This window comes from Lepidochelys kempii, chromosome 7, assembly GCF_965140285.1.
Source record: "Lepidochelys kempii isolate rLepKem1 chromosome 7, rLepKem1.hap1, whole genome shotgun sequence".
NCBI lineage: Eukaryota > Metazoa > Chordata > Testudines > Cheloniidae > Lepidochelys > Lepidochelys kempii.
The window spans coordinates 104,566,425-104,583,506 of NC_136386.1; the positions used below are offsets into that span (position 1 = coordinate 104,566,425).

The 17,082-nt window shown below is 42.0% G+C and overlaps 1 protein-coding gene across 2 annotated transcripts in view; it reads right to left on the reverse strand.

The window, feature by feature from the left end:
- Nucleotides 1-7,652: 7,652 nt before the first annotated feature.
- The window catches only part of LHPP (phospholysine phosphohistidine inorganic pyrophosphate phosphatase), a 164,946-nt gene continuing 155,516 nt past the window's right edge, over nucleotides 7,653-17,082 (reverse strand). For both annotated transcript variants that reach the window (XM_073354120.1, XM_073354119.1), the window contains one exon: nucleotides 7,653-8,020. In XM_073354120.1, the coding sequence (XP_073210221.1) occupies nucleotides 7,924-8,020 (97 nt within the window). In that variant the 3' untranslated portion in view covers nucleotides 7,653-7,923. The remainder of the gene's footprint in view (nucleotides 8,021-17,082) is intronic.

Here is a 17,082-nt window from a genome sequence, read left to right on the forward strand (position 1 = left end):
TCCTTGTGGCACCTTAGAGACTAACAAATTTATTTGTGCATAAGCTTTTGTGGGATAAAACCCACTTCATCAGATGCATGGAGTGAAAAAAATAGTAAGCAGAATATATATTATAACACATGAAAAGATGGGAGTTGCCTTACCAAATTGGGGGGTCAGTGCCAACAAGCCAATTCAATTAAGAGAAGTGGCCGATTCTCAACAGTTGACAAGAAGTGGGTCAATACCAAGGGAGGGAAAATTACTTCAAAAACAAACTCCAAAGAGGAACTGCAGAACTGGAATTAATTTGCAAACTGGACACCATCAAATTAGGCCTGACTAAAGACTGGGAATGGATGCGTCACTACAAAAAGTAATTTTCCCTCTGCTGATACTCACACCTTCTTGTCAACTGTTGGAAATGGGCCACCTTGATTGCATTGGCCTCATTAGTACCACTGAAGTAATTAACTAACCCTCACCACCCCCTTTCCATGTATTATTATTCCCACTTAAACAGGGAAACTGAGGCAGAGAACATTTAAGTGATTTGTCCAAGGTCACTCAAGAAGCCTGAGGCCCATTAGAACACAAATCTTCTGCATCCCAGTCCAGTCTAAGACACAAGCTCAATCTTATGGTTAAAAAGCAAAGGGAATTTAGGAGTTGCCTATTAATTCACAGTCCTAAATCAAGATTACAAGGTTATTTGTTGAGAGTGACAAGCTAATCCCTGATAATTGCAGCCATACAACCAGACAAAACAGGCATCAGCTGACCTAAGGCCGAGTTAGGAGGAAGTTCTGAGGCAGTGAGTGACGCAGTTCAGTACCAGTTCTGTATGATTAGTTGACACATCCTTTCTCTGAAGCTGTTTAGAGGTGGGCATGGCGTTTCTATTGTAATCAGATGAAAGTTCAGGAAGCATTGGATTTGTAAGCGTTTGTGTGAAGCAAAGTTGTTGTTTTTTTTTTAAATAGTTACTGATGTTAAGGAAATTGCTTTTTATGCCTATAATCCCAGCTGATCAGAGACTCGAAGAGTAGGGACAGTTTTTCTTACCATATTGAGATGGGGAGGGGAGGGGAGAAAAGGCATGATCTTTAGAGTTTTAAAGAACTGCTTTCTTTAGTCTTGAAACCAAAGCCAACTTCCATATGGGGTCCTGATTTTCAGAATTGCTGAGCTCCCAGCACTCCAAATGAAGTCAGTGGTAACTGCATGTGCTCTGCTTCTCTGAAAACCAACCCTGTGAATTTCTTTTAAGAAATGCTCACCGGAAGCTCTTAAAACAAGTGGAGGAGAGAATTAAAATGAGTAGGAATTCAAGCAACCTACCCCTCCTATCCTTTTGTGTTCTGATATTGACTAGGTGTTAGCAAATGAGGCATTCTACAGGCAGGTGGGATATTCGATATCATGGAGCAGTGTTTGAATATTGTAATGCCCTGGGTCAGTGTGTGACTGATTTAAATAAAGTTAATAATGCTTAAAAAGAGATCTAGGGAGTGGACACTGACTCCAGTTCAGCAATAAATCGTAAACTCAACTTAGCACTTCTCAGCAGCCATATTTGCTGCATGGATTCAGCTGGGCTGCAGAGAGAGGCATTTGACTTGGAGTGCCCTTAACATGACATTTACCGCAACATGCCCTGTGCTATCTCCAGTAGATCTCCCACAGGGAAATTTATCAAACAGATACGGGTCATAGGGTTCAGGTAGCTACAGTAGTTAGGGTGTGGTATGGGTGTTTGGTATCCAAGAGAATTGGAGGCGAGCATAGAAATAAATACTGCAAAAGAAACTAAGGTGATTGAAAAGCCCTATTTATAAAGTAGAACTGCGTCTTCCTGAGGAGGTAGAGGAGCTGATTAATACAGCTGAAAAATCTTTTTAACTCCACACTACAGTATACACCTATTTGAGTTATCTGAGATATGCTCTGTGTGTTCCACTTCCTATCATGATCTGGATTGCTTTGTGGTACACAACTCTGTTTTCTTTAATCCACAGTTAAAGAGAACTGTAACTCACTCTCCTGAAAATCAGTGGCCCCTCCCACAGAAGCCTGAGTGAGACTTTGCTTGTAAATGCAGTGAGCCTGAATACCAGCAGATAACACAGAGATATTAATTTAGACCATGGCAGGAGCATTACCATTCAGTTATAAAAGCAGCCCTATCCCCGTTCTGAAGGTCATGATAAAGTTTCACAGTAATAAGCTTAGAGTGAAACTTTAGCACCATTTATAGCCAGGGCAATTTCTCCAGCAGAAAGGTATACCCTCCCCACAGTGCAAGAATGGAGACCATGCACAGAGCATATTCACAGTCTCCTCTGCTAAGACTTGACTTTCAGGTCCACAGCAAACGTTGCAGCCTACAGAGGCAATAACACCAGTAGGTTATCACAACACAGCTTAAAATCAAATATTTTACAGTGATGGCTGGAGGACTGGTGGAGCCCAAGTCTCAGCTGGTATTTTACAGTAAGTCTGCCCCTACTGACTCTGAAGATTTAAGGCGCAAACGGCAGCATCGAGGAGAACTGAAATGCTTGGGGCAGATTTTGGTAGCAGGAAGAGAACTAACCTTTTCCTTCTGCCCACATCCCCCACCCAAAGACACCCCAATCCCACCAGCTCCCTGCATTTGCTACTCGTTAGTTGCCAACACCTCATTAGTGTTTGTTACCTAAATCAATTACCTTTTCTGTTACAGGTTGTTCACATGCTAAAACTTTAAAGTATTTAAACCACTTCTTTGGTATTTAAAGCCACTGCTCTTGAATGAAGATGAACACAAAACAGTCTTGGAAGGCAACAAGAGCATACTTGATTGTTTTTGCTAACTTGTCAAGATGAACTGATTTGAATGTGATTACATTAGTCAGAACCCCCCACAACCCCTGGCCGTATAATAGCTGTGTCATTCCACTGCCTCTGAACATGTATTTGTACAATACTGTGCTAAGTTTGGTGGCTCTCAAGAGTTTTCTAACTATTTTCACTCATTCTTCTGTTGTTTGTCACCTTCTCCAATATGGCAAAGGAGGGCCTGGACATTCATGACAGGGTCTGGGACTAGTGTGGAGAAGAGATTGTGGCGCAGCATTTTAGCACTAAGTTGTATTTGGTCAAACCACTTTAGTTAATATAGACAACGTGGGTAATTCAGCATAGGAGTTAGCATTTTTCTAGTGCTTTGTCTACTCCTTAACCCTCACAACACCCCGGCAGGCAGGTACTTAAGTGTTACTCTGGTTTTGATAGATAATGAAACTGACACAGAAAAGTGAAGTGACTTGTCCAACGCCAAACAAAGTCAGTGGGAGACCTCAGATTAGCTCTCAAGGTGATGACCTGACTCCCAACCTTCTGCTTATCCCCCCATTGCTGTAAAAAGCCTCCCCACTGACCACTAGGTTCTTTTCTGGTGCATTATTAAGGTTCTTATAAGAACTTTAGATAACATTGCTGCACTGTGTGTACAGCTGGCTAAAGCATCATATTGTGTGTTCTATGAAGAGCTTATAGAAATTGGAGCTAGAAGAGACCTGTTACATCAGACAGTCCTTTCCCATATAGCAGTGCATAACACTCCAAGGAGCAGATTTACTAGTGGTTTGTCTAGGCTAGTTTTAAATGTCCCGAGCAATGAGGTTTCTACCACTACTCTTGGGAAATTATGCCACAAAGTCTTATCTTGCACCAAAAGGGAGGAGTGTCTGTAACTAATAGGCCAGGTAAGGAATTTGCCATAGGGTAGCAGAACAGCCCTGTCTCCCCCAGTACTAAACACTCCCTACCCCATAAAAAGGCCCACAATTTCCTGAGTGCAGCTTCTTATGCACCTGAAAGCTCCTGTCCTTGACTGCACCCACTCATTCACAGCTGGGTCACTGACAGACTGATTAGGGTTTCTGTCTAGTTGGCTGGTTGCAGCTTTTTTAAAGGGGCAGTTCACAGGCCCTTCAGTTGAGTTCCTAAGGGACTGATCTTTTATAGACAATACCCAAGGATGCTTTATAATAGATCTGTGAGTGACGCCATGCCTGTCACTTGCTGTTGGGAGATACTATCTGTACTTTTAGGGGAGACAAGACTCTCCTGACTTCCACTTCCAGCTCTTTTTGATCTCACCTAAACTGCTCTCACGAGCACATTCTTGAAGAAAAGAGGCAGCAAGCATTTTAATGTGGCCAGTACGGCTTTATCTAGAGGGAAATGGGAAATAAATTTCCCCTCCCAGCTCTGTGTATCTGTACAACCCTAGAACCCTCTCCCTAAGGAATGGAAGAGTTTCCATAAAACTACAGGCCAATAGCATTTGTTTAACCAGCAAACACACAACAGTAAATTTCCTCTCTGGCTCCCTAAAGGGACTGGGTCCTCTGGTAACAAGCACAGTTTTGATCACAGTTGAGTTAACTTCTCTGACCACTATCTTTTAGTAGCCAGGGCTTTCTGGAGACCTTCTATTCTCTTGTTAGCAGAGATCTCTCTGGTAGGTCTCTTGTCCCCTTTCACATTACCAGCAAAGGATATTTTGACAGGAAGGGAAATCCCACACTACAAACCATATGTTCTTAACTTAGGGCATTTTCCCTTTAGCTCTTTCACCCCAACATTTTCTCCCCTCTCTTATAAGCTTGAGTTTGAAACTCTCTTGGTGTGGATCTAGGCTGAAAGGAAATGCTTTGAAACCATGCTTTACTATTGAAAATGCCAGCACTAGTCTGTGTACATTTTTTAACCCTCTCTTAGCTTTTTCTTTAACTCATAATTTCCTTCATTGCCTTCACTTGCTTTTACTCATTTTACCCCAAGTTGTCTGTCTGATAAGGACTGGTAGAAAAAATTCCCACCCCATTCTCAGGGCCCAGTCATGTTAACACTGGGTTGCAAGTTCTTCAGTAAAAGAAGCAAGCCTCAAAATCCTGATGACCCCTCTCAACCCCCAAATTTTCCCCTGGGAAATGATCTTGGGGAGACTTTAACACTCTGTAAAGAGAAAAGAGAGGAGAATCCACTGTTAGAACCCATGTATGTGGGCTTAAGGGAGACAGTGTGGCCTAGTGGTTAGCACAGCTGAACTAGACTAAGAGTCCTGGGTTCTATTCCCAGTTTTGCTCCTGACTCTGTGTGACGTTGGGCAAACCACTTAACCCCTCTGTGCCTCTGCCTCCACATCCGTAAAGTTCACTTAACGTTTCCTGCCTTTGTAACATCCTCTCCTGAGTCCCAGCGCAGTGTGCTAGCCACTAAGCCACATTCCCTCCCATAGCACATGCTTTGTACCTTTGAAAAAACCTCCCCATAAATGACTGTGAGTGGAAACAATCAGTGTGATGTGACCAAATACAATAATGTTCTCACTTGCAGTTACTGGAATGATAGGACGAGGATCTTATATTTTCTTTCTGTTAATTTGTCCTTTTTGGCAGCCCTTTACACCCAGTTTGACAGGTAGTAAAAAAGCTGTTCATTTTCTTATTTGCCTCGAGCTATTTGTATACAGGAACTTTGATGCTTCAAGACTTCTGCTGAAGTCCTTATCTTTGCCAAAGATGTTCTGTTGCATTTTTTCCACATTACCTCTATAACAGTATCATCCTGGCATCCAGTGAATTCAGACTACCACTGGCATCAGCAGTGAATCACCTATGTAACGTGGTGTGCAGGGCCCTTTAATGAACTTAAGTTTGCAGGCGCAGGTAGTTGGGAATGCACCACATATGAGCTCTTCCTTTAATCCTATTCTTAGAAACACGTGTTCCTGAATCTCTAAGAAACTGTTGGAGGGGCATAAAGGACGACTTGGTTGGCTGAAAACAACAAAAGAATCAGAATCACAGTACTTGGGTTTATTAATTCGGTAAGTCAGTTCTCTAATGAAGACGGCCACCAAAAGACCCCATGTCAATCATGTTATTCCTCAATTTGTAATAACTGTACTTATCTCCAGAATCTAAACCACTTCAGCCCCAGACAACTGTCAATATGTAGAAAAATGCAATTAAAGGTTTGACAAACACATAAAAGGGGGAAATGTGAACATGAAACCCGAATAAACTGCCAGACATGGGAAAATTCCCTTATCATCCTTTCCACAATGACATCATCACAATCTTGGGCAGTGAGAACCCAGAGAGATGTCACACTAACCCTGGGCTAGGCTGTGCAAGATGCACCAGCCCAGATGAAGGAGAGCCACCTGGCCCCAGAGGCTGAGCCGGGGAGGCATCCTGCCCTGAGTTCCCTGGCACACAGGAGGAGAGCACCTGCTTTTACAGTCTGCAGCAGGTGCAGAATACTCTCCTGGTGCACTGGTTCCACTCTGGAGACAGATGCAGGGGGCCGTGACATGACTCTAGTCCTGCCTCATCCCCCTTAGCTGGACTGTGTCCCTGATGGTGCCGGTGGAGCACAGAGATTGTAATTGAGGTTGTCCCTTATACAGACCATGCAATGAGGAGTGATGTCTCCTTCCCTTTTCCCCACTCTATTCACAGACACAGTCTGATCTCTTTCTATAGCACACACCTTTTCCTGTTGTTACTTTATGAAGCATTTTTCTCCTCTGTAACCACAAGGGTTTTTGATGTGAGAGTTCATTTTACCTAGGCATTAATTTTTTGGACCGAATTCAGCCCTGGTGTAGCTTCTGTGAAGTCCATGGCACTGCACCCAGGGGTGACTTCGGCCCCATGTGTTTAGGTGGTATGTATCAGGGTCTAATCCCACAAGGTTCTGGGTGCTCTAATCTCCCACTGGCCTCAACAAGAGCTGAGGGTGCTCAGCACCTTGCAGGACTAGTCCTAGCATATTCACAAGATTTAATTTGCTTCAATGATTAGTAAAGGCTGAAAACCACAAGGGCAAAATATAAAGCAGTTAATGTAGGCAGCAGCGTGCTATTTAATTCACAGATGATTTCACTGCCCTCTTCCTGTTACAAGTAAGATTTCCAAGCAATAGCAATGCAGGGCAAAGTTATTACTTGGCTTTTTAAATCTGGGAACTGAACACCAGATCATTAAGCCTGGCATCCAGCAGCCATAAAATAACATCTAAGTATCGGAGGCTATTTTTAGCAGTTGAAGACTAAAACAATGTGACGAGATGATGACAGTTCAAATGTGGGACACCCATGCGAAGCAGGACTTAAGTGGCCCCTAGACCTTGTACTTTGACTTCAGTTGGAGTGGAGTTGGGCCAGTGCTGCGCGTTTCTGAAAATCTCACCGATAGCAGGCCCCGACTGCTGCCCTGAGCAGCTTCAAAGCCCCCCACACACTAGGCTGAGAAATCTCGAACAAGATGCTACTCGGAGCAGATGGTTACACCCAGCCAGGAGGAAATCAAGGATGTCATTACAAGATGAGGGGGTTCCCCCAAAACTTCACCTTGGGACTGGTGTGCGCATGCATCTTACACACAAAGTTCTGCACTCATCTACAAAAAGGGGCAGCCTCGAGCCTGACCTATGCTGCCTGGGGATTCCCCACATGCTGGGGCAACCCGCTGCTCCCTGGGTAGGGACAGAGTCTGGCCCAAGTGGCGCAACACCCACTCATGTCAGCTAATTTTATCTGTTCTTCCTCCTGCATGGCTACCTGGCACTCAAGGGAATGGGCGGGTGCTAGAAAACCAGACGATTCACGGAAGTCATAAGCACCTGTTAGGTTTAATGTTTTTATCATTAAGGCATTTCATTTTAGTACCTAGAAATGAGACGCTTTGAAAATCAGGCAGTTAACAACAAACTATTAGCATTACTGGTTGCCTATGGTTACTTGCATATGTGTAGAAATTAGGTGAAGAGAGGGAAATGAATTAAACGGGGGAAGAGGTAGCCTGGTGTGTGAGCTGTATGCTAAGCTTCAGATGTCAAGTCCAACTTCTTTGTGCCTTTAAATCAGTATCTTCTACAGCACGATCACTTGTGCAGCTGTTTCACAATAATGTCCACTGCTTCTGCGAGGTTGTTCACGTATCCATCTGCCTTCACTTCCGGGTGCTGCTCATCGCAAGCCCTGCAGAGGAGACAGTAGGGTGACACTGGTAAAAGTGGGAGTGGATGTTCCATAAACAGGTACATAAAAACGAATGATGGTTTCTCAGAAATACATGAAGAGAAGGGCAGATGTTTAGTTTTTGTTCCATTGCAACTATCCATTAATCTGGGAAGTACTCCCATGAAACCTTTATAATATTACCACTGGCACACATCAGGTTTGGGATATTTGTTGGATGACACTTGTCTATCATTAGAACTACAGTAGAACATAGTCATTTCTCCGATAAATGCCAAACCCGCTTAATTGTGATAATTAGCAAGGATGCCTCTCAGCGACTCTAGACCCAGATAATGGCACAGCCTGTCAATCTAAATGTCATATCTAATGTAGAGGTGGGCGAAATTTTTCTACCAAAACTTTTTTCGGCGAAAAATGCAGCTTCAGCAACACCAAATTATTTTGCAATTTTGTGCTAAATTCACCAAATCGTTTTGATTGAAAAAACCCTAAAAACCCCCCCTAACCTCTGCATAATATCAAAACATGTTTGCTTTATCATTTTTGAAACAAAACATTTAGATTTTTCTATTTCAAATGATATTTTGTTTCCAAATTTCCTTTCATTTTTTTTTTAAATTAAAAATGTAAGAAAAGCTTGAAAATGAAATGAAACCTTCTATTTCACCCAAAAGATTTGTTTTACTTTTTGATTCACTGAACATTTTGAAAAAAAGAAAACTGTTTGCAGCTTGACCGGAAACCATTTTAATTTTTTGATTTGTTAGAATTGCCAGCAAACTGAAAAATCTGTTATTTGCGTAGCTCTAGTCTCAGGGCGTCTGCAAGCCTTTTCATTGCACCAGAAAGTGTGAGCTGATGTTCCTTCTCACATGCTTCCCAGTATGCAGCTATTAGTTTTCTTTAGTGTCCTTCCATTACGGCGCATAAATAAGTCAATCTCATCCTAGTTTACTTCTGAATATGTTTTATTGTTGTTACTAGAATTATGTGTATTATGGTAGGGCCTACAGGCCCCAACCAAAATAAGGCTTCATTGCGCTAGGCACTGTACAAACAGTGGGAGATAGTCCATGCCCTGAAGAACTTACATTCTAAACAGACAAAGGATGGAGAGAAAACACTACGGCACAGAGAGGTGGAATCACTCCCCCTAAGGTCACAGAATTCTTCCTCTGAGGAGAAATGCCAAACTGTCCCCACTCACTTTCTCTTTATTGTGGCTGGGAGGTAGATCTTTCCCTATGCTTCCACTATCATCTGCATTAGCTCCACTCCCTCTCTGCACCTAATTAATCTCATGAGATGCTCTTCAAATCCCATGAGAAAGCCCCATCTCTCTTCTCTGGCTGAAGATGACACCAAGTCCTCACGCTAATAACAAATAGCAATAATAATGGGCTCTTACATAGAAAGTTTTCAAGCCGCAGCTCTCAAAGCAATTTACAAAGGATCAGTATCATCACCCCCATTTTACAGATGGGGAAACAGAGTCACCGAGAGGCAAAGTGACTTGCCCAAGGTGAGCCACTAGGCCAGTGGCGGAGCCAGGGACAAATTTAACTGATCCTATGTTCTAACTCTGACAGTTTCCCCAAGCTCTATCATTTTTCCTGAAGTTTGGCTTTCATATTCTTTTTTCCCTCTCTTTCCCACCATCTCTACAGATCTTACCTGTGTGTTATATTATATCCTACAAATCTTCCATGAATGTGCATAGACAGATGATTTGGCTGGGGAACATTCTGTGATACCTTGTATGGATGGCGGTCTATATAATTAACTAATTAGCCAAAATGAATGCATTGTATCTTACATAGCATTTTATCTATATCAGCAAGAGCTTTTAGAAGAGTTTGAGCATCCATGTTTCATTGCAGGCCTCTGATTTTATAAAGTTTATGAGCATTTCAGTTTACTACTACAGATCAGAATTCATTCTTGGCCTGGAAAAATAAGTGGGCTCTATGTAGTTTCAGTTGATGGGGGACTAAGGGTTTAACCTGAGGGACTGTGTCAACTTTATACCTGTTGGGCTGAGTTGTGAATCAGAAAATACATGGATTTTATTCTTAATGGCTTCCCTCTTGAAAGAGACGAGAGCCCAGTTATCCAGCTCCCTTCCCTCTCAGTGGCCTATTTTCTTCTGTAAAGGGCAAGACTATTTAGTGAGGGTTATTGTATTAATGGGGGAAGATGCATTTCCCATCGGATGTGTGGTAGCCATGGAGATTCTTATTATTTATGAAGTGAAGAATTTGGTGGGTACTTGTCAGTACAAGTCCCAAATTATTTTTCAGTTTTTGAACTAGAGCTCCCTGGAGTGCTTTCCTTGCTGTTCATTTTTCAGAAGTTCTCAGAGTTTCTGAATACATGAATTCCTTACAAAGGAGCTGGGAATAGCCTCTTTCAGTAGCCCATGCTGGCTGAGATTTCATTTGTCAGAAAGTTACAAAGGCCAACATACAGCTAGGGGAAAAATATTACTTTGCTATTTGGTTTTGTTTGTGAGATCGACAAAGCAACCTGCAAAACAAAGGAAATGGCCGCAGGAAGCAGACTGTACTTTGGTATCAACTTTAACAGAAATATCTTATCTAAAATGTAGAAGATTAGTTCATGACTCAGTGCTTTGGTCTTCTAGTTCTGCTTTGTTACATTGTCATGGTGCAATAATAATAGTGATGATGATGGCAGTTTCATTTATTAGGATTTCCTCACCCAAATAAGCATTTCCTCAGCTCACACATGGGACAGCAGCTTATAATATACAATGGAATAAAATAGGCAAAATCCAAAAAATATGAAACCAGTAAAAATTAAATAAAGTCTTCAGTTCTGTGCCGCTATCCATACTCACCCACTAACTTCAATGGGAGTTTTGCCCAAGGAAAGATATGTCTATCTTTGTTTCACTTCATATGATACAAGTAGATACCTCTTTCCGAACCAGAATTCAAACTGTACAGAAAGTTCATTTGCATCCTGAGTAGATATCCTGAGTGTAAAAAACAAGACCTCTTTCCATTTTACACATTAAAATATGCTCCTTTTCTCACTTTCACAGAAAAAAAAAATACCAGTATACAAGAACTGTTCAGAAAAAGAAAAACTTTTACAGGAATTTTCAAGTAAACTGCATTCTCTGAGCTACCAAAAAAAAAAAAAAAAAAAAATGAAATGCTTATCTGAACTAACACTCCAGTGATCTCTCTGTAACATAAGGTTCTGTAAACTTGAGTGATCAAGGTAATGCTGTGTGTGTGTGTGTGTGTTGGAGGAGGGCAAGCTAGGTTTACAGCCTGAATACTGTAATACTAATTGCAAATATGCTATTGTTTGGGGTTAACCAATTTAAAGATGTCCCTGGTGTACAAATACATTGCAGTACCACCAAAGATGACTGAAAATCAGTCTATAGGTGACTTCTCCAATTCTGAAGAACTTTCAAGGCGAGGCTGGGTGCCTCAGACAGCTAAAGCTACCCATTGTAAGTCTCATATTATTAGCAGTGCTAGAAAACCACTAATGGGCTGTTTGCTAGGAAGTGGTTGAAATAGGCTAACAATACTCTAAAATTATTGCATCTCTTTACAAAAACTGCGCAAACGGGTTCTGAATTTAATTACGGCTAAGTCATTATGTTGGTCAAACATTTATTATTTTGTAAAAGCTAATTATATTCAGCAAACAATAGAATATGTACAAGTTATTAGACAATGTGCTCAAGATGCAGTTGTGTTTCTGACACAAGCAGCAAGCGGTTGAGAAGGTCAGACTGTTTTTACTTGGTCAGTCTAGCTCTCAGATGACAGGGTTTGCTTTCAACACTCTAGTCCCAGGTAATATATTTATTTTTGTATATCTATCCAAGTAACGTGTGGACACATTACATAGATTAACAGATTGCCAGAATGAGAGAGTTGCACAGCTGCGGACCTTCCACTACACAGTGTGATTTCACATGTGCTGATTTGTTTGAGGAAAACTTTTTAGGGGTGGAAAAATTAACAAGAGGCATGATTTAATACCAGGTGACTGTCAGTGCCTATGATGGACTCTGAAAGCAATGTCTGGAAAAGGTGTGAGCGAGGACAACATACTCTGGAGCACTGCAAGCTTTCCCAGACAGCTCTGCTAATGTACCCCCTGCCCTCCGTCCACATCTGCAGCACCCTTCCCATTTATTGCAGCCTGCCCATTTCTGTTCTGTTTTGCAGACAAATAGCTGACAGGACTAAAATGATCTATTTGTTACCCATTCTGGATGTGAACTCAACATGGCAATTGGCTTTCTATATAATGCAAACTTTGGTTAGGAGAGATCTTTGCAATTTGTTACTTGCACTGTATAAAATAAAACACAGATAGATGGACACGTAACCCTTATTCAGGAGAAATTCCCATTGAAGTCATTGGGACATAAGCAGGTGCTTGAAGTTAAGCATGTCAACAGATAGTGATCAATGGCTCCATGTCTAGTTGGCAGCCGGTATCAAGTGGAGTGCCCCAAGGGTTGGTTCTCGAGCCGGTTTTGTTCAATATCTTCATTAATGATCTGGAGGATGGCGTGGATTGCACCCTCAGCAAGTTTGCAGAGGACACTAAACTGGGAGGAGAGGTAGATATGCTGGAGGGTATGGATAGGATACAGAGGGACCTAGACGAATTAGAGGATTGGGCCAAAAGAAATCTGATGAGGTTCAACAAGGACAAGTGCAGAGTCCTGCACTTAGGACGGAAGAACCCCATGCATTGCTGCAGACTAGGGACCAAATGGCTCGGCAGCAGTTCTGCAGAAAAGGACCTAGGAGTTACAGTGGACGAGAAGCTGGATATGAGTCAACAGTGTGCTGTTGTTGCCAAGAAGGCCAATGGCATTTCGGGATGTATAAGTAGGGGCATTGCCAGCAGATCAAGGGACGTGATCATTCCCCTCTATTCGACATTGGTGAGGCCTCATCTGGAGTACTGTGTCCAGTTTTGGGCCCACACTACAAGAAGGATGTGGAAAAATTGGAAAAAGTCCAGTGAAGGGCAACAAAAATTATTAGGGGGCTGGAGCACATGACTTATGAGGAGAGGCTGAGGGAACTGGGATTGTTTAGTCTGCGGAAGAGAAGAATGAGGGGGGATTTGATAGTTGCTTTCAACTACAGAGGGGGTTCCAAAGAGGATGGCTCTAGACTGTTCTCAGTGGTAGCAGATGACAGAACAAGGAGTAATGGTCTCAAGTTGCAGTGGGGGAGGTTTAGGTTGGATATTAGGAAAAACTTTTTCACTAGGAGGGTGGTGAAACACTGGAATGTGTTACCTAGGCAGGTGGTGGAATCTCTTTCCTTAGAAGTTTTTAAGGTCAGGCTTGACAAAGCTCTGGCTGGGATGATTTAGTTGGGGATTGGTCCTGCTGTTTTGAGCAGGCGGTTGGACTAGATAACCTCCTGAAGTCCCTTCCAACCCTGATATTCTATGATTCTATGTGCTTATGTGCTTTGCTGTGTTTGTACGGCACCTAGCACAACAGGGTCCAGCTCTGTGACTAGGGCTCCTCAATACAAGTAATAAATGATAACAAATACTAATAAGAGCAACAACAGGTTCGGAGGGTTTATTTAATTTCAACTGGTTTAACATTTTGCTTGTTTTGTTTCATTGTACTTTTGAAGTTGCTGCATGGTGACCTTCGTTATGTGAGGGGAAACTAACAAATAAAATAGTTCTTTATATTTTTATTATTGCACCGTGACTCCCTTGTGAAGCAGAACAAGGAATCTTGAGCAAACAGTCCAGCTCTATCTATCCCCTCCTGCTAACTGTAAAATAGAAAATTTCTATTACTGTTGACACCAACACACAAGCTGGCCATTTGCTCCAGCTTGCAGGCTGCCTTGTAGATCTCAAAACCCAACCATACCGTAACGTTTTTTCCTGAGTTTAATATTGGCCATTGTAGTTTTCTGTCCCAATGGAATATTAAACAATAGCACTAAAAAGCTAATGACAAGGGTTACATTTTCAAAAGTGTGCAAGTGATTTAGGAGCCCAAGTTCTATTTTCAAAAGTGATGTAGGCAGAGCTAGATTTACAAAAGTATGTAGGTGCCAAGAGAAGCAGATAGGCACCAAGTGGAATGTACAAAAGCACCTATGTGAATTAGATGCCTAACTCCCATGGAGTTTCAATGGGAGTTACATGCTGAACCTGCTCAGGCACTTCTGAAAATCCCACTAGGAGCTATCTGCCTCTGCAGGTGCCTAGATCCCTTTCAAAATCTAGCCCTTAAGAGCTTACATCTCACTGACTACCTACATCTTTAGCTACTTAAATACCTTTGAAATGTGGCCCTAAGTCACTTTGCAAGTGAATTAAACTAAATCAAATTAAGGCCACTTCCATTCTGAATAAGAGAATTCACACAGGGTTTAATGTGGTTTAACTAATCCACTTTAAAAGTTAATGTGGATTACTTTTCTGAGTGTTCCCATGTAGACAAGCCCCAAGTGGCTGGGACAAGGACTGAATCAGTACCGAGAGTGAACTACCCTCTGAGCTGTACAGATTGTCTTGCCCAGGTTGGGGTTGTGTAGTGTACCTATTAAGGCTGAACAAAGAAGCTCTTTCTCCAGGACTATCAATCTGTCATACTTCATGAGGCAGTGAACATTGCCACAGGTTCTCTGCCCATTGTCCCCACTGGCTCCTTCCTACTTCACCTTTGTCCCTGCCCCATCCTCCCCATTTTCTTTTCTGCTTTTAGTAAAGACAATGTTGTAATGCAATGCAGCCAGTTCTACAATAAACTAACTGAAGATTTATTGGCTAAGAAACAGAATGAGAGTTAATGAGAGGTTACAGCAGGAAAAATATATGTACAAGTGAGTCACAGTCTGTAATTCCAAATGATAGCAAAGATGTAGTAATCTGCCAGTTTCCTAAAAGTCTCTCAGGGCTACCCAGAATAACTCTGGGGATCTCTGTCTTCTCATGCAGTCATTTTGCCTTGTTAGAATCCAAACAGTCCAGAGATCAAGGATCTTTCTTTGAATCCATATTTATAATATCTTCATACAGAAAGTAAGCTGGCAGTGTCTCTACACATGTGGGCTTTTCCTTTGGTGGGAGTGAGGAATGTACTTTGAGTCTCTGACCTCAGGTCATCACCACAATGCATAGCTGTGGTGAGTGAAGTTATCCAGGTATTATTTGCACATTAGTATGTAATGTGCTTTGGGATTCTCTGAAATGAATACAGCTATATACACATGAGATATTATACATTTAAGAGGATGTTTTGGGGGGCAGGATAATAGACTATTCATATGCAATGGACACTTTCAGTGTAACTACTTCCCCCACCCCCTAAAATGATTCTTGTCCATTATTACTTTAGGATCTGCTAATTTGTACCTTTGTATGTGTGGTTCCAGGTGGGTGTCTGGTTTTGCTGGGGGTGAACCACTAAACACATAATCATAAGGAACCGTTTATCAGAAAGGACCCCAAGTCTTAGAATGTATGTTACCCAGAAAGTTCTTATTAGATCATGTAGGCAGTTTGAGACATTGATAGCAAAACCCCTGTATAAGTACAAGTGGGTTACTTCACACTGAAGACATGGTGATCATACAACTCTGCACTAGAGAAACTAGCAAGCTGGTTGGAATGTCTTTTTTCAGTACTTTGCTTGTATTATTCTTTAACAAACACATGGAGAACAAAATGGGAACAGCTGAAGCACTATATGGATAAAATATAAAAGGCTTAACACATGACAGTGTAAACTGAGACAGTTGACATGGATTGCCATGGCCACAGGGATGAAAATAGCAAGATTATTCAGATCAACCTCAACTAGACCATCAGAAACTTGACTTCAGAGAATAGGAGCAGATGGTAACCAACTAACACATGACTGACACGATGGATTAAAATTAGCTTCTTGCACAATTCCTTAAAAATAGGGGTGTGAAGGAAAACAGCGTGCAGGGCCAAAGAAAGGTACAGATGTTAATTTGAACAAGACAAATGATCTTGCATTCCAGTGTACAATGCTGAAGTAATTTGGCAAATCTAATCTGTAACAATACGTGTCCCCCTGTTGTTGACCTTTTTGCAATACTGCATCCTGTAAGAGAGCTAAACTCATTCCACACAACCTCCTTGTGTTTATACAGGGGAATCTTCTTGTGTCACAGCACAGTTCCCACTTACTCGCTAATTAAATAGGATACACTCCCCCCACATAAAATTAAATTAAAAAGTCTAAAACCATTTCTCTTGGCAATGTGTTCTTCGAGGACTCTTACTGAACCTGTAAACGGCATCAGACACAGTTTAACAGGATTTTCTTTATTAGCAATATAAACAGATACTGTTAACCTTTGCTAGTCTGTTTAGACAGAGGCAATAATTTTACTGAGTGCTACAAGAGAAACTCTTTTTTTAGTCCAACATGGGTAATTTAATTAGTTCAGCACTGCAAATCCAAATAAATCACTACGACTGACAGCACGTTGATGCATCGTTAGTAAATGTCTGTACAGTATGTTTCCCTGACATTATAATTTGAGATGAACCAGAACCAAAACCACAGAGCTGAGCACCCAACTTTGAAGAGGTTTGGATCTCACTCTGAGCTTTGTAGCTTACCATTATCTCTGTAATGGGCTGGGACCAAAACTCCAAATCTAAGCATTTCTGAGCTTTGGGGAACTACAAAATCAGATCTGTGCAATGATCAAACCCCAGGTCAGGACCGGCTCTAGGCACCAGCAAAGCAAGCACGTGCATGGGGCGGCACAATCCCAGGGGCGGCAGTCTGGTCATCCTTTTTTTTTTTTTTTTTGGCTTGGGCAGTTGCGCTCTTGGAGCTTGGGGAGGCAAAAAACCTAGAGCCAGCCCTGCCCCAGGTTCAGAATTCCCTTTGAAGAGAGGAAGGATGGCCTGGCGGCTGAAGCACTAGACTGGGACTCAGGAGAGCTGGATTCAGTTCCTTACTGTGCCACAAAATTGCTAAGTGACCTTGGGCAAGTCAGTGAATCTCCCAATGCCTCAGTTTG